General features: G+C 42.6%; 2 protein-coding genes across 4 annotated transcripts in view; one reads left to right on the plus strand and one right to left on the minus strand.

The window, feature by feature from the left end:
- LOC124005050 (serine/threonine-protein kinase NLK) overlaps positions 1-4,808 on the minus strand; it is a 91,771-nt gene extending 86,963 nt beyond the window's left edge. The window contains exon 1 of the mRNA XM_046313919.1: positions 4,324-4,808. Within this exon, the coding sequence (XP_046169875.1) occupies positions 4,324-4,769 (446 nt within the window). The 5' untranslated portion in view covers positions 4,770-4,808. The remainder of the gene's footprint in view (positions 1-4,323) is intronic.
- Positions 4,809-16,069: 11,261 nt separating this feature from the next.
- Positions 16,070-24,361, plus strand: LOC124005575 (nuclear fragile X mental retardation-interacting protein 2-like). 3 transcript variants are annotated; one of them, XM_046314969.1, is made up of 4 exons: positions 16,070-16,208; positions 20,043-21,740; positions 21,882-21,914; positions 22,031-24,361. In XM_046314969.1, the coding sequence occupies exons 2-4, from the start codon at positions 20,228-20,230 to the stop codon at positions 22,093-22,095; spliced, it is 1,611 nt and encodes a 536-aa protein (XP_046170925.1). In that variant the 5' UTR covers positions 16,070-16,208; positions 20,043-20,227; the 3' UTR covers positions 22,096-24,361. The 3 variants fall into 3 exon arrangements, with proteins under 3 accessions (XP_046170925.1, XP_046170924.1, XP_046170923.1); XM_046314968.1 differs by lacking the exon at positions 16,070-16,208 and adding an exon at positions 18,108-18,252; XM_046314967.1 differs by lacking the exon at positions 16,070-16,208 and adding an exon at positions 18,391-18,675.
- Positions 24,362-24,842: the final 481 nt, after the last annotated feature.

The raw sequence follows: 24,842 nt of genomic DNA on the forward strand, positions 1-24,842 counted from the left end.
TGGTTAGAGTGTAGAGGAGGCAGGTAGCCTGGTGGTTAGAGTGTAGAGGAGGCAGGTAGCCTGGTGGTTAGAGTGTAGAGGAGGCAGGTAGCCTGGTGGTTAGAGTGTAGAGGAGGCAGGTAGCCTAGTGGTTAGAATGTAGAGGAGGTAGGTAGCCTAGTGGTTAGAATGTAGAGGAGGTAGGTAGCCTAGTGGTTAGAATGTAGAGGAGGCAGGTAGCCTAATTGTTAGAGTGTAGAGGAAGCAGGTAGCCTTGTGGTTAGAGTGGAGGAGGCAGCTACTTACAACTGTGTTATTAACAGAAGCAAATTGTATGGTTTTGTAATTGCTTTGATAACAACAAATACCCGTAGGACTTTAGATGAAAGTTTGGTTGAGAAGTTAGAGTGGAGGAGAGAGCGAGAGAGACTGTGAGAACAGAAGCAAATTGTAGGTTTTGAATTGCGAGAACAGCAAAGAGAGGACTTTAGATGAAAGTTTGAGAGAAGAGAGCGAGAGAGAGCGAGAGAGAGCGAGAGAGAGCGAGAGAGAGCGAGAGAGAGCGAGAGAGAGCGAGAGAGAGCGAGAGAGAGAGGCGGGCGGACGGACAGACAGACAGACGGACTCAGAGTGGAGCCAGCTTCTCAACAGGTGTTGTTTTATAGGCTGCTATCCTAATCTCCTTTTGTACACTGATCTGAAAACACAGGATGGGTGAAAGAAAGGTGGTTGATAACTACTGAGATTTTCATTTCCAAAGGGATGAATACATGTTTTTTTTATTCAAATAAAATGTTTTCCCTTTTCTAGAGTTAAAAGAACACAGGCAGTGAATGAGTTTGAAATTAATTTCTAAATAAAGATTTTACTGATGATCTTCGTGAAGTAGGCCAACTATTGGAAAAGAGATTTGACTCTCAATCATGTGTTGCTGATGACCTTTGTTGTTTTTCTAAATTAATTTCTGCATCTGCTGATATGAATCATTGTTTTTCATTACTGATGTTTCCATGACATTTATAAACCATCTATAAGTATTTTCATGACTTTAGAATTCATGAATGTAATGAACATGTTTGGCCAAAAGTCTTGATGAAGTTTGCAACATCCATAAGTCATGACATGAATAACCCAACTAATGGATAAACACTCAATGCAAGACAAAATACTCTCCTTGCCCGTAGGAAGGGATTTAGCTACACTGCCATGTGCTGTTAGTTTTAGAGCCCTTGGCTTAAGCGTACAGTTAATGAGAGATAGCCAAAGGAATTAAAATTTAACCTGAGAAGCCAAATTCCATCTGGACTGTATGCAGTTGAGCACATGACACAAGCTCTCTATGCCAGGGCAAAACCAATTTACTTCCCGTTTCACAGCTGCACGCATCGCTGAGCACTTACTGCACTGGAGGGCACTCCGAGAGAGATGGTCCACTGATAACTAATAACCCCCTTTGCAGGTTTGCTGCCCTGTATTTTGGCACTGGTCTGGAATGGATAGCCATGCAGTTACTTATGCCTTTAACCAGACTTCTAACATGGTGTTGAAGGGAGCCACCACTGCTTCGGGAGATCCCCGATCATGTGACTGCCAGACCAGCACTGGTGTTGGTCTGCTCACATGCAGCCTATATAGTCCGTTTCTATAGATTTTTAGGACAATTATAACTTAAATAAACACAACCATTCCTTGAACACCTGGCTGGAAAACTGACATAGTGCAATGATGTATTAATAATTGGAATTTAACCAATAGAAAACCATTAAATTGCTGACGTTTGCCACACACCAACCTTTGAAAACACCCTCCTCATTCTGAAGCTGTATTTTCAAGATTCATATTTAGTGCTGAAACCACATTGGACTGAGTCTGAGTGGAAGTTTGTTTTTCATATGAGAGGCCTAGAGAGCTCAGCTGGATGGGTCTCGGAGGGAGTGGCGAGCTCCTGAAAACCTCTGTGCCTTCAGTGAGTGCCAAGCTAGAAATATCCAGGCGGGCAGCAGCGGTGCAGATTAAAAATCAGACAATGAGCAACAGGAAGTGATCTTGAGGAAAGGTCAGGCTAAGATTACAGAGGCAGTCGTAGCGGGGTGGGTCTGGTGTTGCTGGGGATGCACTGAAGAGGAGGAGCAGGAGAAGGAGGAAGATGGTGACCCTGACCACTGTTGTGCGCAGCAAAAAGAATACAACATGCAGACCACCTCACCCTGCCTACCTATAGGACAATTCCATGCCAGAAGAAAATATTTTTGGAATCTCAGATTATTCAGGCAATTCTCACATAGAAACTTAATTGGGAGGAAGGATGTTTGAAATGCTTTTTACATTTGTACAACACATGTTATTTTTTAAATCATGATGAAAGTGGCCCTTTTTAGACATATACACTGAGTGTACAAAAAATGAGGAACGCCTTTTCTTTCCATGACATAGACTGACCAGGTAAAAGCTATGATCCCTTACTGATGTCCCTAGTTAAATCCACTTCAATCAGTGTAGATGATGGGGATGAGACAAGTTAAAGAAGGATTTTAAAGCCTTGAGACAATTTGGATTGTGTACGTGTGCCATTCAGAGGGTGAATGGGCAAGCCAAAAGATTTAAGTGCCTTTGAACAGGGTATGGTAGTAGGAGCCAGGCGCACCGGCTTGAGTGTCTCAAGCACTACAACGCTTCTGGGTTTTTCAAGCTCAACAGTTTCAAGAATGTATCAAGAATGGTCCACCACCCAAAGGACATCCAGCCAACTTGACACAACTGTGGGAAGCAATGGAGTAAACATGGGCCAGCATCCCTGTGGAACACTTGACACCTTGTAGAGTTCATGACCCAACAAATCGAGGCTGTTGTGAGGGCATAACGGGGTGCAACTAAATATTAGGAAGGAGTTTTGTACACTCAGTGTGCCTCCTGTAAGAACTTATGATCCGTGAACCATACATGATACAGACAACATCTTGGTATAATTATAGTGTGCTCTAACATATGGATTATGTCTAGATTCTGAAATACACGTTTACATTCAATTATTCAACATTAAAACTATTAATATGAGTATCTGAAAACTCCCCTTTTTGATTTTGCTTATTTTTTAGACATATTATTTGGAACAATATACTCTTCAAAACGCATACAATTTCCAGAGTAGGTTCTCTGGTACTTTTAATGATATGACCCATTTTATAGATAGAAATTGATATTATAGATCATTAACCAATCACAACCATCCCTTAGGATTGCACATTCAGCAAATCACCAGAAGAGAGAGTGCCATTTAAATACATTTACCATTCACTGTGTTGGTGGTGCTCATTGATCAGAATTAGCAGAGCCCACTCTGGAAATTTGATGTACTTGTAGAGTATACTGTTCCAAACAATAGCTTTTAAAATTAACCAAATCGAAAATGGCTGTTTTGAGATATTAATATTTGTAATGTTTAATAAATTTGTGAAAATGTGTATTTCAGAATCTGGACATGATCCATATGTTAAAGCACACTATAAGGAGTATAATGACACTAGATGTTGTCTGTATCATGTATGATTCACAGGTCATAAGGTCTTACAGGAGGCAATTATAGGGTTAAAAAAGGGCCTAAAATGGCAACTTTCATCATTATTCAAACGTTAAAAGCATGTCAATCATTTTTATGTGAGAATTGCCAGAACAATCTGGGATCCCAACATGATTTTCCACTCCCACTGGCATGGAGTCGCCCTATATGGCCCCTGGAGATGGGCAAATACAGAAAGGGTAGCTTAAGGAAGTGTTTGGGTTGATTATAGAGGGGAGAAAAGAAAAAAGGCAGGTAGAGTTTGACTGAGGTGAGAGATGACTGACATGTTCGGAGACACACAGGACATTTACTGAGTGATAACAGTGCTACTGTAATACTGTAGTAGTAATAACAATGTTTTGCACAGGTAGCAACTTCAAGGCCCACCAGAATTCACAAGTGCTCTGTACTTCAAAGAAGTGAAGAGTGCAATGTGGTAATATTGGCCAATTTCCAAAACTAAGGCCCTTGAACATGGCCAGGTTGAGAGCCCCTTGATGAGAGCCCAGAAACAGATGAAAGCATAATCCCAAATCTTAAAAACAGATCAGTTAAATCTGTGGATGTTACCCCCAGGACAGATCCCTGGAGCAGAGAGCTTTGTATCCAATTAATTTACCAAAATGTTGAATAACTAACTGTTACTGACATAATCACAACATAGGCCTACATATTGATTCATATCTAACTTCGAAGCCTACTAAACAAGGTCAGTACACGTGCACACGGCATCACACATTCTTAGACTAATCCAGCAGAGAGGTAAACATATTTGTAACACTTACCAGACCACCCCAAAAGCTCCATAGCCGATAGGTCTGTCGGGCTCTATGTCCAGCTGCGGCTGTAAGTGGTGTGAGTGTTGATGGTGGTGGTGAGCTTTGACAGCCGCAGCTTGAACTTGGGCAGGTGCGGCAGCCGCTGCCGGACCGGGGGCTTGTCCAGGAGCTGGCGAGGGAAAGTATGGTTGCTGCTGGCTCGGGTTCAACATTACCGCGGCAGCCGCTGCTGCTGTAGAAGCGTGCTGTTGTACAGGGTGAACAGCGGCGGCAGAGCCAGGGTGTTGCAAGTGATGCTGGCCCGGGTGGTGATGGTGGTGGAGATGGGGAGGTGGGAGATGTGGTAGTTGGTGGTGATGGTGCGGGTGATGGGCAGAAACTGCCGAGGCGCCACCGTTGTATGCAGCCATCATTTTTGCGGCATTGGCTGCCGTTGTTCCGCACAGAGCCATTCACTCAATAACAATCAAAAAGAAAGGAAAAGGAGGGAAATATGGCCGTTTATTTTACGCGAAAATATCCCAGTTAAAGATATGCTATGGGATTGGGCAGATGGTGTTTAACTGATCATTTGGTTGTGACCCGATGCATAAAAGAAATCAAAAACTCTTGAAACGGTTGGAATTAAATAAACATGTCAGCTATAATTCTGAGAGCAGCCTCACTCTACCTAACAGCCTCATCATTACACGGATCTGACCTACTTATTGTAATGCAATTTATTTCCGCATGCACTGACAGCAGATAGGCTACCAAACTGTAACAATAATTCATATGTAAATGCAGTGCACCTTGTCAAAAATGTCAAATAAAAATGCGACAGAAAATAACCCGCACCCCCCACAATAAATAAATGATCCGCGGCCCTAGATCTCCCTCATGTTGGAAGTGGCGGCACCCTCTCCACTGACGAAACTCAAGTCAATTTCCCCTAATTGATATGAAAAGCGAAACCGATATGTATCACATGGGAAATAGCACAGCATTCATCTTTCAAATGTACTCAAGTTTTCCATATTGTCTGGTCCACCACCGCTGATGTTCCACAGCCTTTGCTGCATGCAATTTGCAGAAGTTATTCGGCTTTTAGGTCACGCTACAGTTGCTAGCTTGATAGCCACTTGTATTCGGCGTTGCAAGAACAGTATGGTATACTTCAAACGTTCCGCATATAACAACAATTCCCATATTATGGAGCAGTAGACTGTGAGAACAAATATACCTAATCAAAGCGAGAACGCGAACGAGAGGTGTTATACAATGTTGCCGTTTACGACGTCTTGTAGAAATGGGATATGGACCGTTGTCCTCCCTCAGTTGTCACATTTCCCGTTACCCCAGACTCCAGAAATCTAAATCACGTTGGTAAAATTAGCTATCTTTTTTTCCTGGAACGAGAAAAACAAATTATTCCGACAGCACAGTCAACTTATTTTCCCTATTGGATCCAGTGTGTTCAGTTTGTTCCGCACACTATCTCCTTACGCAGCACACACATACATCCATTAAAGGAAAATATGAATTAAAAACTAAAAATATCAAAAAGTCCCTTGTATTTAGAAAACAGGCTTCCAGTTGACTCCCTTAAGCCGGATGGTGCTGCCCGGAACTAAGAAGAAACAAGCACAGTCAGTGATGGAAGGATGTCCAATCAAAAGAAGAGTCTGACGTTCTTTATGTTGTTCAGCCAATCAGTTGGATCCAGATAGCAACCGAGGAATTACCACAAAAGTCAAAGCCTGTGACACTAGAAACTATCGCCATTGTGGAGATCTAGACTTGTAGGTGCAGTGAAATATGAATGGAACAATTGAACCCGAATGGAGAACACGAGCTCCAGTTGCGAATCGAGATTACGTGAGGAGCGCGACCCAATCATTATCCTCTCAAAAAGGACGTACTCTTTTACGCACAGTGATAGACATGGGATGTAACCAATAACTCATTACGTCTCTTCATATAGGCTAGCCTATATGCTATCTATGCATACGCCCCCAAAAAGCTTTCATTATTTCATAGCCTACATGTTGTGATTATATACTCTTACTAACAGTATTACACGTCAAAATGACAGTCATACAAAACAAATTTGTCCATGACTCCCCCTGACAAAACATTATTAATAAATAAATACAAATCGCAGCACCCCTACCCCCAAACTACTTCCCATGGCTATAACTATGGTCTCTCTCTGTGTCTGTGGAGTAGGTTTACTATAGTCTCTCTCTGTGTCTGGGGAGTAGGTTTACTATAGTCTCTCTCTGTGTCTGGGGAGTAGGTTTACTATAGTCTCTCTCTCTCTCTGTCTGTGGTGTAGGTTTACTATAGTCTCGCTCTCTCTCTGTCTGTGGAGTAGGTTTATTATAGTCTCTCTCCCTCTCTGTCTGTGGAGTAGGTTTACTATAGTCTCTCTCTCTCTCTGTCTATGGAGTAGGTTTACTATAGTCTCTCTCTCTGTCTGTGGGGTAGGTTTACTATAGTCTCTCTCTCTGTCTGTGGAGTAGATTTACTATAGTCTCTCTCTCTGTCTGTGGAGTAAGTTTTCTATGGTCTCTCTCTCTCTGTGTCTGGGGAGTAGGTTTACTATAGTCTCTCTCTCTGTCTGGGGAGTAGGTTTACTATAGTCTCTCTCTCTCTCTGTCTGTGGAGTAGGTTTGTTATAGTCTCTCTCTCTCTCTCTGTCTGTGGTGTAGGTTTACTATAGTCTCTCTCTCTCTGTCTGTGGAGTAGATTTACTATAGTCTCTCTCTCTCTGTCTGTGGAGTAGGTTTTCTATGGTCTCTCTCTCTCTCTCTCTGTGTCTGGGGAGTAGGTTTACTATAGTCTCTCTCTCTGTCTGGGGAGTAGGTTTACTATAGTCTCTCTCTCTCTCTGTCTGTGGAGTAGGTTTACTATGGTCTCTCTCTCTGTGTCTGGGGAGTAGGTTTACTATGGTCTCTCTCTGTGTCTGGGGAGTAGGTTTACTATAGTCTCTTTCTCTCTCTCTGTGTCTGGGGTGTAGGTTTACTATGGTCTCTCTCTCTCTCTGTGTCTGGGGTGTAGGTTTACTATAGTCTCTCTCTCTCTCTCTCTGTGTCTGGGGAGTAGGTGTACTATAGTCTCTCTCTGTGTCTGGGGAGTAGGTTTACTATAGTCTCTCTCTCTCTCTGTCTGGGGGAGTAGGTTTACTATAGTCTCTCTCTCTCTGTCTGGGGGAGTAGGTTTACTATAGTCTCTCTCTGTGTCTGGGGAGTAGGTTTACTATAGTCTCTCTCTCTCTGTGTCTGGGGAGTAGGTTTACTATAGTCTCTCTCTGTGTCTGGGGAGTAGGTTTACTATAGTCTCTCTCTCTCTGTGTCTGGGGAGTAGGTTTACTATAGTCTCTCTTTGTGTCTGGGGAGTAGGTTTACTATAGTCTCTCTCTGTGTCTGGGGAGTAGGTTTACTATAGTCTCTCTCTCTCTGTGTCTGGGGAGTAGGTTTACTATAGTCTCTCTCTGTGTCTTGGGAGTAGGTTTACTATAGTCTCTCTCTGTGTCTGGGGAGTAGGTTTACTATAGTCTCTCTCTGTGTCTTGGGAGTAGGTTTACTATAGTCTCTCTCTCTCTCTGTGTCTGGGGAGTAGGTTTACTATAGTCTCTCTCTCTCTGTGTCTGGGGAGTAGGTTTACTATAGTCTCTCTCTCTCTGTGTCTGGGGAGTAGGTTTACTATAGTCTCTCTCTGTGGGAGTAGGTTTACTATAGTCTCTCTCTGTGTCTGGGGAGTAGGTTTACTATAGTCTCTCTCTGTGTCTTGGGAGTAGGTTTACTATAGTCTCTCTCTGTGTCTGGGGAGTAGGTTTACTATAGTCTCTCTCTGTGTCTGGGGAGTAGGTTTACTATAGTCTCTCTCTCTCTGTGTCTGGGGAGTAGGTTTACTATAGTCTCTCTCTGTGTCTTGGGAGTAGGTTTACTATAGTCTCTCTGTGTCTGGGGAGTAGGTTTACTATAGTCTCTCTCTCTCTCTTTCTGTGTCTGGGGAGTAGGTTTACTATAGTCTCTCTCTCTGTGTCTGTGGAGTAGGTTTACTATAGTCTCTCTCTCTGTGTCTGGGGAGTAGGTTTACTATGGTCTCTTTCTGTGCCTGGGGAGTAGGTTTACTATAGTCTCTTTCTGTGCCTGGGGAGTAGGTTTACTATAGTCTCTCTCTCTGTGTCTGGGGAGTAGGTTTACTATAGTATCTCTCTCTGTGTCTGGGGAGTAGGTTTACTATAGTCTCTTTCTGTGCCTGGGGAGTCGGTTTACTATAGTCTCTCTCTCTGTGTCTGGGGAGTAGGTTTACTATAGTATCTCTCTCTGTGTCTGTGGAGTAGGTTTACTATAGTCTCTCTCTCTGTGTCTGGGGAGTAGGTTTACTATAGTATCTCTCTCTGTGTCTGGGGAGTAGGTTTACTATAGTCTCTTTCTGTGTCTGTGGAGTAGGTTTACTATAGTCTCTCTCTCTGTGTCTGTGGAGTAGGTTTACTATAGTCTCTCTCTCTGTGTCTGGGGAGTAGGTTTACTATAGTCTCTCTCTCTGTGTCTGGGGAGTAGGTTTACTATAGTATCTCTCTCTGTGTCTGGGGAGTAGGTTTACTATAGTCTCTTTCTGTGCCTGGGGAGTCGGTTTACTATAGTATCTCTCTCTGTGTCTGTGGAGTAGGTTTACTATAGTATCTCTCTCTGTGTCTGTGGAGTAGGTTTACTATAGTATCTCTCTCTGTGTCTGTGGAGTAGGTTTACTATAGTATCTCTCTCTGTGTCTGTGGAGTAGGTTTACTATAGTCTCTCTCTGTGTCTGGGGAGTAGGTTTACTATAGTCTCTCTCTCTCTCTCTCTCTCTCTGTCTGTGGAGTAGGTTTATTATAGTCTCTCTCTCTGTGTCTGGGGAGTAGGTTTACTATAGTCTCTCTCTCTCTCTGTCTGTGGAGTAGGTTTATTATAGTCTCTCTCTCTGTGTCTGTGGAGTAGGTTTACTATAGTCTCTCTCTCTCTGTGTCTGGGGAGTAGGTTTACTATAGTCTCTCTCTCTGTGTCTGTGGAGTAGGTTTACTATAGTCTCTCTCTGTGTCTGGGGTGTAGGCTTACTGTAGGCTCGCTCTCAAGACTGGATAATCCCTCTGTCAGAAAAATACCCTACAAGGATGTTCCACCCAGAATATTAATTTTCTAAATTTTATGGACACTGGGAAAATGATCTAAAAACTGAGAAGATAGCAACCCAGAGAGTTAGCAACTCGCGTTTTAGGTTTGTTTACGTGGCTTGAGTGTCAATAGGCCTATTGCAAATGAAGCTCAGTTGTTCAGTATCTTTCACCTCAATACAGGGCCTCTATGTCTGGCTGGGCCCAATTAATATATAGAATTCTTTGATTTTCTAAACCTGAACTCACATGAGAAAAGTGTAACATAATTATTGAAAATCAGTCTCCAGCTTTATTTTTACTGTGGGGATGTCCTCTGGCCTCTACAGCAGAGCTGAATGACCCAACTATGAGGACTCTAATGGGGAGCAACCACCCAATTAGTTTTCAACATTGACAGACAGTGCTGCAGGAGGCACAGGAGCGGAGGGGTTGGGGTTCACAGCACAGGAATGCTGGGGGGAATGTGCCTGGGAGAGTTTGTAATTGGAGCAGAAAACAGATGGTCAGCAGCACACACATCATGATAAAAATGAAATATTGGTGAGGATGGCAAAAGGAGACACAAATATGCCTCATTGTTGACCACTCCAATAAATCAATAAATCAACTTTCAGTTATATTAGTGCTGTCTTTCGGCATTAGGTAATGCTGCTCTCATTTAGACTTACCACACATAGTTCTGCCAAAAATGTTATAATTGTGAAAATTGATATACTGCACTTTCTAATAAAAAGGAATTGTACAGATGCCGTATCTTAATTTGATCGCTCAGTTGTTGCTAAGAATTTCTGTGCCGAAATTCAAATGAGCCTCTTGATTTACATATAAATTCTCTCACTCGCTCAAATGCGAAAGCACCAGACAGACTAAATGTCCCACTACTGTAGGTCCTACTACTGCGACATTCAAATGTACAAAAATGTATCTGAAATGCCGCAATACCCATCAACAATCATCGTTTTCTATACAGTTGAAGTCAGAAGTTTACATACACTTAGGTTGGAGTCATTAAAACTTGTTTTTCAACCACTCCACAAATTTCTTGTTAACAAACTATAGTTTTGGCAAGTCGGTTAGAATGTCTAATTTTGTGCATGACACAAGTCATTTTCCCAACAATTGTTTACTGTATCACAATTCCAGTGGGTCAGAAGTTTACATACACTAAGTTGACTGTGCCTTTAAACAGCTTGGAAAATTCCAGAAAATTATGTCATGGCTTTAGAAGCTTCTGACAGGCTAATTGGCATAATTTGAGTCAATTGGAGGTGTACCTGTGGATGTATTTCAAGGCCTACCTTCAAACTCAGTGACTCTTCCCTTAACATCATGGGGAAATCATAAGAAATCATCCAAGACCTCAGAATTCTTATTTTTAGACCTCCACAAGTCTGGTTCATACTTGGGAGCAATTTCCTAAAGTCTGCAGGTACCTCGTTCATCTGTACAAACAATAATACGCAAGTATAAACACCATGGGACCACACAGCTGTCATACCACTCAGAAAGGAGACGCGTTCTGTCTCCTAGAGATGAACGTACCATGGTGCGAAAAGTGCAAATCAATCCCAGAACAACAGCAAAGGACTTTGTGAAGATGCTGGAGGAAACAGGTACAAAAGTATCTATATCCACAGTATAATGAGTCCTATATCGACATAACCTGAAAGGCCGCTCAGCAAGGAAGAAGCCACTGCTCCAAAACCGCCATAAAAAAAGCCAGACTACAGTTTGCAACTGCACATGGGGACAAAGATCGCACTTTTTGGAGAAATGTCTTCTGGTCTGATGAAGCAAAAATATAACTGTTTGGCCATAATGACCATCGTTATGTTTGGAGGAAAAAGGGGGGCACTTGCAAGCCGAAGAACACTATCCCAACCGTGAAGCACGGGGGTGGCAGCATCATGTTGTGGGGTGCTTTGCTGCAGGAGGGACCGACCACTTCAGCACATGAGGAAGGAAAATGACGGGTATATATTGAAGCAACACCTCAAGAAATCAGTCAGGAAGTTAAAGCTTGATTGCAAATGGATCTTCCAAAAGGACAATGACCCTAAGCCTACTTCCAAAGTTTTGGCTTAAGGACAACACAGTCAAGGTATTGGAGTGGCCAACACAAAGCCCTGACCTCAATCCTACAGAAGATTTGTGGGCACAACTGAAAAAGCATGTGCGAGCATGGAGGCCTACAAACCTGACTCAGTTACACCAGCTCTTTCAGGAGGAATGGGCCAAAATGCACCCAACTTATTGTGGGAAGCTTGTGGAAGGCTACCCGAAACGGTTGACCCAAGTTAAACAATTTAAAGGCAATGCTACCAAATACTAATTAAGTGTATGTAAAATTCTGACCCGCTGGGAATGTGACGAAATAAATAAAAGCTGAAATAAATCATTCTCTCTACTATTATTCTGACATTTCACATTCTTAAAATAAAGTGATGATCCTAACTGAACTAAGACATGGATTTTTTATTATGATTAAATGTCAGGAATTGTGAAATACTGATTTTAAATGTACTTGGCTAAGGTGTATGTAAACCTTCGACTTCAACTGTAGCTTAATAACACAGAAAAGATATTGGTCTCCACTATGACATATAAGTGTATCCGAAATGCTGACGTTGTCACGTTCTGACCTTAGTTCCTTTGTTTTTTATTTTGTTTTAGTATGGTGAGGTTGTGAGTTGGGTGGGTTGTCTATGTTAGTTTTTCTATGATTTTCTATTTCTGTGTTTGGCCTGATATGGTTCTCAATCAGAGGCAGCTGTCTATCGTTGTCCCTGATTGAGAACCATATTTAGGTAGCCTGTTTTCCATTGTGTTTTGTGGGTTGTTATTTTCAGTCTTTGTGTTTCTGCATCAGAACTGTTTCGGTTGTCACTTTGGTTTTTTTTTTATGTGTTCAGTTGTTTATTAAAAAGATGAACACTAACACTTTGGTCCTCTCCTTCTTCCACCGACGACAACTCTTACAGACATAGGCTACAGGAAGATATAGTGTGGGTGTAGCCTATCAAAACAAATTTCCATTAGAAATTCTCTTTTTTTTACTCCTGCAACAAAACTGGTCAAATTAAAAACCATTTATGTCATTTAACACTTACATTTAGCGACTTACAGGAGCAATGAGCAATATTTTTCACCTAGTCAGCCAGGGGATTCAAACCAGTAACCGAAAGCCAATGCTCTTGTTAACCGCTAGGCTACTTGCCGATCGCAGACCTATATATCAATAAACAAGGTATGACATTATACAATCCTATATACTACAAAGTAAAATATGTGCATTGCTATGAAGAATAGTACCAACATTACTTTCAGAGTTAATGGGGTACAATGGCAGAGTTTCACCGTTTCCCTGTCTTCTCTCTGTCTCCCTCTGTGGAAGGCAGGTCTATTTAAAGCAGCAGGTCATTTCCGCCCGAGTCTGTTTTTAGAAGTTGGCTTTCTTAAGAGATTTCACAGGAGAGGAAATTAGATATAAATTATGACAAAATCTATCACACTGGAAAATCAGAAGCTCCCCTGTCGCCCATTTATTAGACAAGTCAGTCACAGTGCCACACTGAAAATGATTTTTTATGGAAAGTGGGGAAATGGTGGATGCTCATTAAGAGCAGGCTGTATGTGGAAAATATTTGCTGAGGTGTGACTCCATATCTGTATGTGGACTAGCTTTGCTGAGGTGTGACTCCATATCTGTATGTGGACTAGCTTTGCTGAGGTGTGACTCCATATCTGTATGTGGACTAGCTTTCCTGAGGTGTGACTCCATATCTGTATGTGGACTAGCTTTCCTGAGGTGTGACTCCATATCTGTATGTGGACTAGCTTTGCTGAGGTGTGACTCCATATCTGATTGTGGACTAGCATTCCTGAGGTGTGACTCCATATCTGTATGTGGACTAACTTTCCTGAGGTGGGACTCCATATCTGTATGTGGACTAGCTTTGCTGAGGTGTGACTCCATATCTGTATGTGGACTAGCTTTCCTGAGGTGGAACTCCATATCTGTATGTGGACTAGCTTTCCTGAGGTGTGACTCCATATCTGTATGTGGACTAACTTTCCTGAGGTGGGACTCCATATCTGTATGTGGACTAACTTTCCTGAGGTGGGACTCCATATCTGTATGTGGACAAGCTTTGCTGAGGTGTGACTCCATATCTGTATGTGGACTAACTTTCCTGAGGTGGGACTCCATATCTGTATGTGGACTAGCTTTGCTGAGGTGTGACTCCATATCTGTATGTGGACTAGCTTTCCTGAGGTGGAACTCCATATCTGTATGTGGACTAGCTTTCCTGAGGTGTGACTCCATATCTGTATGTGGACTAACTTTCCTGAGGTGGGACTCCATATCTGTATGTGGACAAGCTTTGCTGACGCCTGACTACAGTCCATATCTGTACTGCTCAACTCTTCATCATTTAAAGGTTCTCAGAAGAGAAGGCTATCTCGGCCGCAAGCTCTGCAAGTCTGGGACAATGATCCATTCATCACTAATGCATTTCAGAGCACTCTCTCCTGATGCATGGAGTACTAGCATGAGCAGAAACATCGGCCACTGAATGTTTTATAGTAGGATAGTATACTATACTTTTGAGATACAATTTTTGTAAGGCCACGGTAGACTATTGGCTATCTATAGCTTGAGCTTCCTAGATAAATGTGAAGAAAAACTTCCATCATTTGTGCAATGTACATAAAGTAAATATTAACATTTACAATGTGAAGAGTATCATCAGCTAAGGAAATTTAAAGGGTCAGTCTTAACAATAATTTGGGTGAGTGTTAAATTCAGAGAGAATTCACATTTTGTATGCATTTAAAAAGTGCGGATGAATTCAAAGTATTAAAACAGACACCTGTGAATAGAAAAAGGATGGAATTTATTGCAAAATTAAACTAAAATTAAACTTAAAAGGATTTACATATAAAATGCAGATTATTGGTGTGAATGGTTGTTAACAAAGGTTGCCAGGTGCACAGTGTTTCCTCCAACACATTGGTGCTGGCTTCCGGGTTGGATGCGCACTGTGTTAAGAAACAGTGCAGCTGGGTTGGGTTGTGTATCGGAGGACACATGACTTTCAACGATCGTCTCTCCCGAGCCCATACAGGAGTTGTAGCGATGAGACAAGATAGTAGCTACTAACAATTGGATACCATGAAATTGGGGAGAAAAAGTACATAAAAAACATATATATATATATATATAATGTATTTTATTTGTGGAAATAAAAATAACTAATATAACAACATTCTAAAATATGAGTCTTTAAAAAACATGATTTATACTAATTCTCATAAAAGTGAGATTTGCAAACTGCATAACCTACATTTATTTAGCTCCCACGTAACAGTACTCAAGGACATGCTCAAACAATATAAACCAACATGCATGCTTTAATCACCACACTTTGACCTAAGTCATCCTGAGAACATCTAAAAGCACAGCTGGAGGGCAGGGTCTTTTCCTATATATTATATTATTATTATTATTATTATTTTCCTGTTCAGAGCCCCTTCATGGTGGAACAGCTTGCCAGTCCATGCCCCGGTTTCTGCCTCTGCTAAAATCAGGAAAATCATGTTGAGCTATGGGTAGTGTATAGGTTAATCTCCCACATTCTTGTCACCCTATAACACCAGATAGAACAATGAGACAGATATTTCACCAGATGTAGAAATGCCAATTATGGTAGTGAGAGGAATCCCAGTGGCCGCAGAGGGAGAAGATGGAACGATATTGATTTTGGCCGAGATTCTGTTAAATTTCTCATCGATTAAGCATTTTATCTCAATACAGTCTTCTGTTCCCAAAACTACAATATGTCATGAACATAATGGACTAAGTTTTGTAGACTTTACCCTTTGCTTTGTTTAGAAGGAGTGCAAAGGCGAATTTAATTATTACACACCTGCACTTCAGAGTGCAGGTCGTCCCCAAACGGAAATTTGCAAACGCCGGCTAGAACGTGACAAAAGGATCTCGCTAGCTCGTGCTTGCCTCTGCCCACCTCCTTGCTTGTTCTTCCCACTATGACTAATTTGTTTCCATTTAAAATGACAGACTGTGATCTATCTTGGTTTAGTTATAAAAAATCTTTGCTCTAACTGTTTTTGAAAGATGGCGGCAGCTTTACACTATTGCGTTGTTTCAGTGTATTTTCCCCCACCTACTGGTAGGTTAGATTTATTACATTATTCTGGGTACGTAATATCCAGACAATCCACTTACCACATTTACTCTCCTCCCCTCTTCGCAATACTGAGGTCAGAAGAGGCATAGTTCCTGAGGCCGTCAAACATGTGCCGTGTCCTGGAAAGAAAGTAGGACTTGTGAGTTGAACCCCGGAAACTATGGTATATATGTGACCGGTGGAATGCTCCATGTATTAGCAGTATGATAGGATGAAGTTGGGATAGAGAAACTTGCATTCAAGGGCTTCCAAAAATGTAAAAAGACACACCCTCTCCCCTCAGCCCTCAAATTAAGTGGATACTTCTGATGACGTCTGACAAGTTGACACTTGCAGGGAGAGGGAAGAATTAATTATTTTTTTAAATGCCTTCTTGCCTGGAAATGTGTCACTTGTCCGTCCCATGGTTGTGTTTTCAGTCATAATGGAACCCATGGTAGTTGTGTGTGCTACAGTCAATTATGATTGCATTTCATATCTTGGCTAGAAGACAACGCATTCGCAGACATCGAATATTAGCTATCCGACCATATCAGGTAAATTGAAAATTACAATGTATAAGTGTGGTGTCAGGGAAAGTTGTGCAAGCTAAAATTTTCAAAGGCAAACCAAACAAAAACATAATTACTTTTACGAGCCGTTATGTGCATTAGTAGCACCATTGTTTTTACTTACACTTGTATGTTGACTTCTTCATATCAATGTTTATTTGAGGTTTTGTGGACTTTTCTTCGTGGATGTACAATCATTGCGAATTTAATTGTGGCGCAGCGGTCTAAGGCACTGCATCTCAGTGTTAGAGGCATCCCTACAGACCCTGGTTTGTTTCCAGCTGTGCTTGCAAGTCCCATAGGATGGTACACAATTGGCCCAGCATCGTCTGTGTTAGGCTGGTGTAGTCCGCCATTATAAATATGATTTTTTTTCTTAACTGACTTGTGTGAGGATTTATGTCCATGTTTTATAACCCACTACTATATCACGTAAGATTGAATTGTTTGAAAAGCAGTTGTCTCTGTGTGTGTGTGTGTGTGTGTGTGTGTGTGTGTGTGTGTGTGTGTGTGTGTGTGTGTGTGTGTGTGGACCGAGCAACATGCTGAGACTGCTGCATGTTGCAAAACTGTAGATAACAGCCCAGCAGATGCTGCTGTATCTTACACATTTGTGGTTAATCAGGTACAGGGGGAGCTCATCACAAGGTTTGATTGAATTAGAAAACACTGAATAACACAATAACGGGAACTGAGTAGTTGCAGTAACTAGGGTGTGATACCAGAACAGTGAATCTATACATCGACAGAGGGTGGACTCCAAGAAGCGCCAACAGGTGGGGGACCAGCCTGAGATAGGCTGGGCAAGTCTAAACCACACCCAGCCTCTGTGATAGGCCAACAGACAGGTTGGAACTATATTTTGTTATTTATCTGTTATTTTACCAGGTAAGTTGACTGAGAACACATTCTCATTTGCAGCAACAACCTGGGGAATAGTTACAGGGGAGAGGGATGAATGAGCCAATTGTAAACTGGGATTTATTAAGTGACCGTGATTGTTTGAGGGCCAGATTGGGAATTTAGCCAGGACACCAGGGTTAACACCCTCTTACATAAGTGCCATGGGATCTTTAATGACCTCAGAGAGTCAGGACACCCGTTTAACGTCCCATCCGAAAGACGGCACCCTACACAGGGCAGTGTCCCCAATCACTGCCCTGGGATATTGGGATATTTTTTTAGACCAGAGGAAAGAGTGCCTCCTACTGGCCCTCCAACACCACTTCCAGCAGCATCTGGTCTCCCATCCTGGACCAACCCTGCTTAGCTTCAGAAGCAAGCCAGCAGTGGTATGCAGGGTGGTATGCTGCTGGCAATGTCACAGTATAAGAACAACTGTTTACGTACATCCTGTCAATTCTCTGTTTGCCCTTGTAACAGTATAATTTTAAACCGTCCCCTCGCCCATACCCGGGCGCGAACCAGGGACCCTCTGCACATATCAACAACAGTCAACCATTTCACATCCGTTACACTCATCCTTCCTTACCCCAGTAATCCGGGTCCACACCAATGTAACAGTATAATTTTAAACCGTCCCTTTGCAGAGCAAGGGGAACTACTGCACTATCAAGGTCTCAGAGCCCATCGTGACGTAACCGAGAGCAAGAAACTACTACTTCAAGGTCTCAGAGCAAGTGACGTAACCGATTGAAACGCTATTTAGCGCACACCGCTAACTAAGCCAGCCGTTTCACATCCGTTACATCCTGCGAGGTGGGACAGAGAGCCTGTATATACGAAAATTGCATTTACCATTTATTGCTTGAATTTAATTAAAGATAATTAACGACAGATTCTGTCTTTTATTCCTCCTGATACCGGATTTGAAAAACGCAACTCTAACACTTGCCTACTTAAATAAAAATTGGGCGTTTCAGGCTCTGGAGTGAACATAATTGAACACTCAAACTCTACCAAAAACTAGGGCTGTGGGGCTTACGTTTCCCTTTCTTGGCTAATCATTTGGACCAAAGACCAACGACAAAGATGGCCGTGGGGATTCCCCCAAGGGCATAAGGCAAGGGTATGTGTTTAAAACGTGACATTTGAAACGACATGACATTTGATCACATGATTTTTGTAAAAAACATGTAGGCGCAAGTCATATACTTAAACCTAATGCAACACACTGAAAGACCGTGGCCTATGATGGTGACTGACTTGAGAAAATTGATCGACTCGAACAAGCCCAACGACATTCACGAAATGAAGTCATGGGCGTTGATTGGGCAGGCCGAATGTTTCCTCTATGCCACTGGCTAGCTAGTTAGCTTACTAGGGGAGGCAGCCTTCGTGTATTTGCATTACACTTCAATGGATGACCGGCGCGATGGACGGATGTCTGAGGGATGTTTGAAGCATGTAGACGAGAGTCGCCCCGGTCCCCCGAACGCATGGGTAGAAGATGATCAACACCAGTACGAGGAAGCGCAGACGGAGAAAACGGGTCCGAATGTCCCTCCATAATCTATTAGCAACAAACTTTTGAGCATTCACTAGCCAGCTTGCTGCTAGGTTACTAGCTAGCTATCATATCAAACATGAGCTAACTCGTTGGCTAATTAGGGGCTTTTTAGAGAGCGTTGTTAGGGAGTGTCTTGTTCGTGGTTAGTTAGCTAACAGTAGCTAAAGATTGGTACGGTTAGTGAACGTTGGCTAGCCGTTAGCTAGCTAACGCGACATGATTCGCGGGACATTGACCTTGTTCACTGGCTAATAACCAGCCAGCTAGTTAACTAGCTAGTCAGTTAGCAGTAGTGCCAGCCAGAAATTATTTTAAGAAGTGCACCAGCCAACAAGTCCGATGTAATTACGTGAAACTAACGTTAGTCAGCTGAGTGGCACTTTTGCAAACGTTATCCTTTGTGAATGTAGCTATCTCAACACGAACCGGCTTCTCTGGAATGTTCCGCTGAACGTTTGTTAGTTAATTATTAACTTAGTTACGGCACACAGCGTATACTCCCCCCCCCCCCACGGTCCGCCAGAAATAGTTTATTTCTGTAATTGTAATAGTTATGGTCTTGAGTATTGACACAAATAGTAATCGTTAGCTAGCGAAACTCTATCGTTATTTTTGGGCCTGTTGCTCGTGTCACTAACTCGAGTCTACTCTGGCATTGGCATAGCCAGCAGATTTGACCTACCTGCTTACAGAGCTGTACTAGGGTCAGAAAGTATTCCTCTGTATATTAAGACCCCCAAGGAGTCGGCACAGGATATGGCTCAGAAACGTACCTCAATCCAGGGATGAGAAATGCGTTTTACTTAGTTCTACCATTATCCTAACTATTACACAGAGAAGGTTTAACGGCTGTTAGTTTTTTGCAGTCATTTAATCTTGTTAGCGTAACAGTTGGGATAATGGTACAATTTAGAGTACAAGGCATTTTTCATCCTGAATTAAGGTATGTTTTCTGAGCCATATCTTGTGCCGACTCCTTGGTGTCTAATTATACACAGAAATGTTGTCCGACCCTAGTACAGCTGTAAGCAAGTGGGTCGGATCTGCAGGCTAGCATTGGCAATGACATGTATCTAGTCATGTGAGAGGGCCTTACTGTCTCTTTCGAATGTATTCACATTTAATATTTAAAATTAACACTATTTCAATATCAGATTTTGCATTGTCTGCAGGAAATATGGCAGGCACATCAGAGTGTATCCATATGACTTCATTGGATAGCCTGTATCGTTATGGACCAAAAAAAACAGGCGTGTATTCAGTTGGGTGAAGCTAGTTAAACAAATCTAGGCCTACTCTATGCAAGTACAGTGTGTGTGATTGTAGTTGTTTTCTTGTCATGTCATCAGGTAATGGAAAAATAAATGGAACCCTAGTGGAGCGAGAGGACACCCCTTCTGCCCCTATTCCTGTGTCTGCCCTTCATTACTCGAGCAGCAGGCAACATGAAACTTCTAACTTGAAACCAAAACCTCCTGGGAAGCTCCTCGCCATTCACTCAAAAGGCAGTCGTAATAGCCATTTTAAGAACAGTATGAACTGCAAAAATGACACTCCTTCAGAGTTGAAAACACGTGATAGCAAGAGCAAGTCCATTGCTTTACCAAATGGCGTTGTGCTCCTCAACCCCGGTCTGTATGCTAACGGCTACCCCAGCAAGACTGGACCAGACAGTGGTGGCAGTGGTTCTGAGAGTGGATACATCACTCCCAAGAAACGCTGGGCTCAGAGGAGTGCAATGGCTGAGGAGAGTGTGACTGCTGGGCAGGAGAAGGCTGTTATACAGGCAGTTATGGTCCCTAACAAACATGAGATGGAGCCTCATATTCCAGAGGCTGCCAAAACAGCTGCAGGCTCTCTGTCTCCCACCTCCATCAAAGGTGTCCCACCTGTGGCACAGGCCCCTGTGGATCAGGTTGGTGAACTACAGTGTAGGACCTCTGAGGAAAAGGCTGCAGCATGCTCTGTTAAAAAGCTCGAAGACAGGCTGGGCAAAACCAAGCTTACCTCCAAAAAAGAGGACTCATGGACCCTCTTTAAACCACCCCCTGTCTTTCCTGTGGACAATAGTAGTGCTAAGACAGTGCCCAAGATTAGTTATGCAAGTAAAGTGAAAGAGAATCTAAACAAAGCAGCAGTCCAAGCTGCAGGTGATTCCTTACCTCCCCAGTCCCAGGTGCCCACCAGACTCTCCCAAGTCCCCATGTCTGCTGTCAAAACCATCACCTCCCCTAGCTTCACCAATGGACCCCTATCTGGAGAGGGGAGTAGCTGCCCTCTCCCTGTGCCCCTTTTTACCTCTACTGTTTGCACTGCCCCAATGCCTGTCTCCCCTGCTAGCAAGTGGGAGAACGAAGCATCCTTGTCCAGCAACGGCACTGATATGTCAGGCACCCCCTCCATGATTACTAGAGAACTGAGAAAGGCCAGCCTCCTTGTTTATCCCCTGGGGACTTCAAATATGCAACCTGCCCTCTCCAGCGCCTGCCAAGTGGACTCACCTGCCACTAAGACAAATCCCAAATCTCTGGTGGACATTTTCCAGAACCAGTGGGGGCTGTCATTCATCAACGAGCCCAGTGGAGGGCCTGGGGTGGGGCCGGCATTAGTGGGGCAGCCAGCCCGGAAAGGCCAGATCGTGGAGATCACCTTTCAGGGAGGTGGCCCTGCAGCCTTGCCTCTACAAGTCTCTGCTACCTCCACTCTGAGACCCGACAATCCCCTCTTCCCAAAGGCATACGAACAGGACAGACTCACTATCTCCCAAGCCCTTAGCAGTGTTGGTAAATCAGGCCCTCCCTTGGCTCCTGGCCCTGGTGCTGGGCTGGGAGGCCAAGCCCCTTGCCCAGACCCTTTGAGGGGTGAGGCTGGGAGTAGAGGTGCCATAATGTCCTCTTTTAAGCACCCTGGTACTGAGCTGCCTCTTGCCTCCCCTGCTCAACCTGTGTCTGTCCTGGCCAAGGAGCCCTGCCACCCCAAGGGTTGCGACCCAGGATCTTGCTGGGGGGCATTCGATCTAAAAGCTGCTGTTATTTATCACACTAAAGGTAGGTAGCTGTTCCATTCAACATTCATTCACAAAGTTAAATAATTGACCTGCTATGGCTGGTCCTTAGAACAGAAAGAGAACAGTGCATGTAATAATTATGAATCTCTCACACTACTAAATATGTTTTATATTTTTACAGAAATTGAATATATTCAGAATTTACAAAAACAAGGTGAGTTAGTAATTCCTGCCATATAATTGTAGAGAACCTGAAAAGCCTTGTCTTTTATATTGGTATAGTATGTCTTGGCTGAGCAAATCTGACGTGTCCTACTTCCCTCCCTCTAGATTCAAATGGAGTTGTGTTCTATGATCAGTCCAAGGATGGGCCTGTTCAGTTAAGTCATGACTGAGCGCTACACCCTCTCCTGGCTGCTGCCTCATGAAACAGTGCCCTGGAGGAACTGCTCCCTCTGCTATCTTAGATTCATGTTGCAGGATTCCTTTGATGTGAGCAGCTTGTGCCGTAGAGGGAACACAGTACAGCAGCACAACAGACAGACCACACTGAGCCCCTTACAGGGATGCTGTCATTCGGGAGATTACAGGATGGTTGAACAATGGGGGAACAAGCCTTTTGACGGGAAACGTGTCCACAAGAGTGACTGCTACATTTCTCCCTCAATTTCCATTTTCAGAGACAGGCTTGTAGAGGACATCATGTGGTATAATCAGTCACCACCTCTGCATTCCCACCCCATCTTTGGAATCACAGGATACTGGAGAGAGATGGCCCCTCCTCTCTTAGCCTGTCATGGAAGACAGGAATTCCAAATGTTCACATTTGAACTGTAAGGTATCATAGATGCCTCAATTTGTATTTTGACCGAAAACAAATGGGAAAGACTTGGAACGCTTTAGAATGGTTGCCTTCTAGATGTGAAAACAGTGTGGAAAGATGGGGTTTTCTGCTCCAATTCTAGTTTAGATGAAACCAAATATCATGGGGAGGCTTTTGTAAGCCCATGTAAAACAAATGGGAAAGACTTGGAACGCTTTAGAATGGTTGCCTTCTAGATGTGAAAACAGTGTGGAAAGATGGGGTTTTCTGCTCCAATTCTAGTTTAGATGAAACCAAATATCATGGGGAGGCTTTTGTAAGCCCATGTAAAAGAAATGTTTTCATTTTGGATTATGGAGGGGTTGTTTCCCATTTTAACCGAATTACACTAATTAGAAATCCCAGGTCATTGGCTGGACAGATGGATGGAATTTATTTGTGTTCAAGGTTCAAATCATGAGAACATGCATCCCTCTCCCACCGAGGCCTAGTGTGTTTGTTGTGCCTCAAGGTACGGTCTCAAGACTTTGGACTCTGTTAATACTGGACTCTTTTTTTGGGGGTGGGGGGGGGGGGGTCCTCAGGATGTGGTGGTTACCAACACTGTGCAGAGGCTATACTTTTTCCCCTTATCTTTTCATTTTCTGTTAAATCAACCAGTTTATAATGACAGTTTATGCTTTACATGCTACCTCTACTTACCATCTCAATGCTCAAATGAATGCCCCATATTTGCATACCTTTTCTTTTTAAGATTTTGTTTTTAAAAGTTCTGGGCAGTCTTTTTTTCTCATTGCACAGAATAGGCGCTTTGGCAGTGTTCACTTTTTTTACTGTAGTAATGCTTTAGAATGAGAGATTCATGCAGGGCAGTATTTTAACCAGAAATATGCAAATGTTCATGTTACAAGTCTCCTATTGACATCAATGCAGGATTTAACTGAAACTTAGGACTGTTTCATGTCCTTTTCACCTCCAGAGGAGAATTGTTAAATTCATATGGAAAGGAATTCTTGGCCTCTTTGACCAGGTTAGGCTGCTCCTTTCTGAGACTGTTAATGTTTCTCTCTCCTGAGTCACCATAAGTGAATTTAATTAGCTTACATTGACTGATCAGCACTTTAAATCTAGAATTAAAGCATAAAATGTACTAAATTTAAATGTCTATTTATCCCAGCGAACTCTGGCTCCTAACAATCACTGCCATTTTCAAATAGGACAGCCTGTTTATGACCTAATATAGGTGTTGCCAAAAGTTGTTTGGCAATGTTGATCATTAACGTGGCCAAACTAAGCCAGGGGACATCTTTTGAACATTCTGTTTGTCAAGGTTAATGTGAAAATGAATCTTGATTTTGATAATGGCTAATTTATGGCACCTTAATTCCTTTTTTTGTCCCTCTTAATTGCAATTAAAATATTGGAAAACAATCAAATATCTCTGACCGTTGCATTGGGTACTAAAATAATACTACAGTGTATTTAGAAGACATCAGCGACTGGCGTATTAGAACGTACTGAAAAACCCAGTTCAAGGACTGCTGTCTTCTGTTATGACAGACAAATAGCCTGTGTGTGTGTGTGTGCGCATGTATGCATGATGTGTATCTTCACAAACATGGTCAAGGGTCAACGCAAAATACAGGGTGCTTTTTATAACAAGAACATTGGAATTCCGTCTGCTTCGTCAAGTATGTCTCTACCTGCAAGTTGTGCCATGTCTCGACTGTTCATGCTGTCTTGTATTAAGTTATGTTAGTTTGTTCCTCACTTTTCTTTTCCTGCTGTAGTTATGGTAATAATTAACAATCTATTAAAAATTACAGCTCATTTGCTGAGAGTACCTGTATTCTTGTTATTTAAATGACTTACAGCACACAATTAAATCTTTAACTGTCCCTTAAATGAAATCAGTCCGAATCATTCATTTCCATATATTAGTGGTTGTTTGACAAATCTGAGGTTTGAATGGATCAAGAGATATACACAGCCAGAAATGTATAGAATAATACTAGTGGACCTAATAGATTCTACACATGCTGCGAGCGTGCACCTACAGTTGCTAGACAAGGAGGTGGTATGTGTGTTTTGAGTCATTGCTCAACACCGCCCTTTTACCAATATAATGAGTGTATCAGTGAGCAGAAAGAGGACAGACATGTCTGAAGAGAGATGTGTACAGTATGTTGACTGAAAATAGAGATGAGGTACTACCTCTTTAACGCAAAATGTGATGCTTTATTTCCTTCTGTTTCCTCTTGCTGTCAGTGTCTCCTGGAGACTAACATGCTGGAAATTGTAGAACTTAACAGGAGATTA

Source organism: Oncorhynchus gorbuscha, linkage group LG19, assembly GCF_021184085.1.
Source record: "Oncorhynchus gorbuscha isolate QuinsamMale2020 ecotype Even-year linkage group LG19, OgorEven_v1.0, whole genome shotgun sequence".
Classification (NCBI taxonomy): domain Eukaryota; kingdom Metazoa; phylum Chordata; class Actinopteri; order Salmoniformes; family Salmonidae; genus Oncorhynchus; species Oncorhynchus gorbuscha.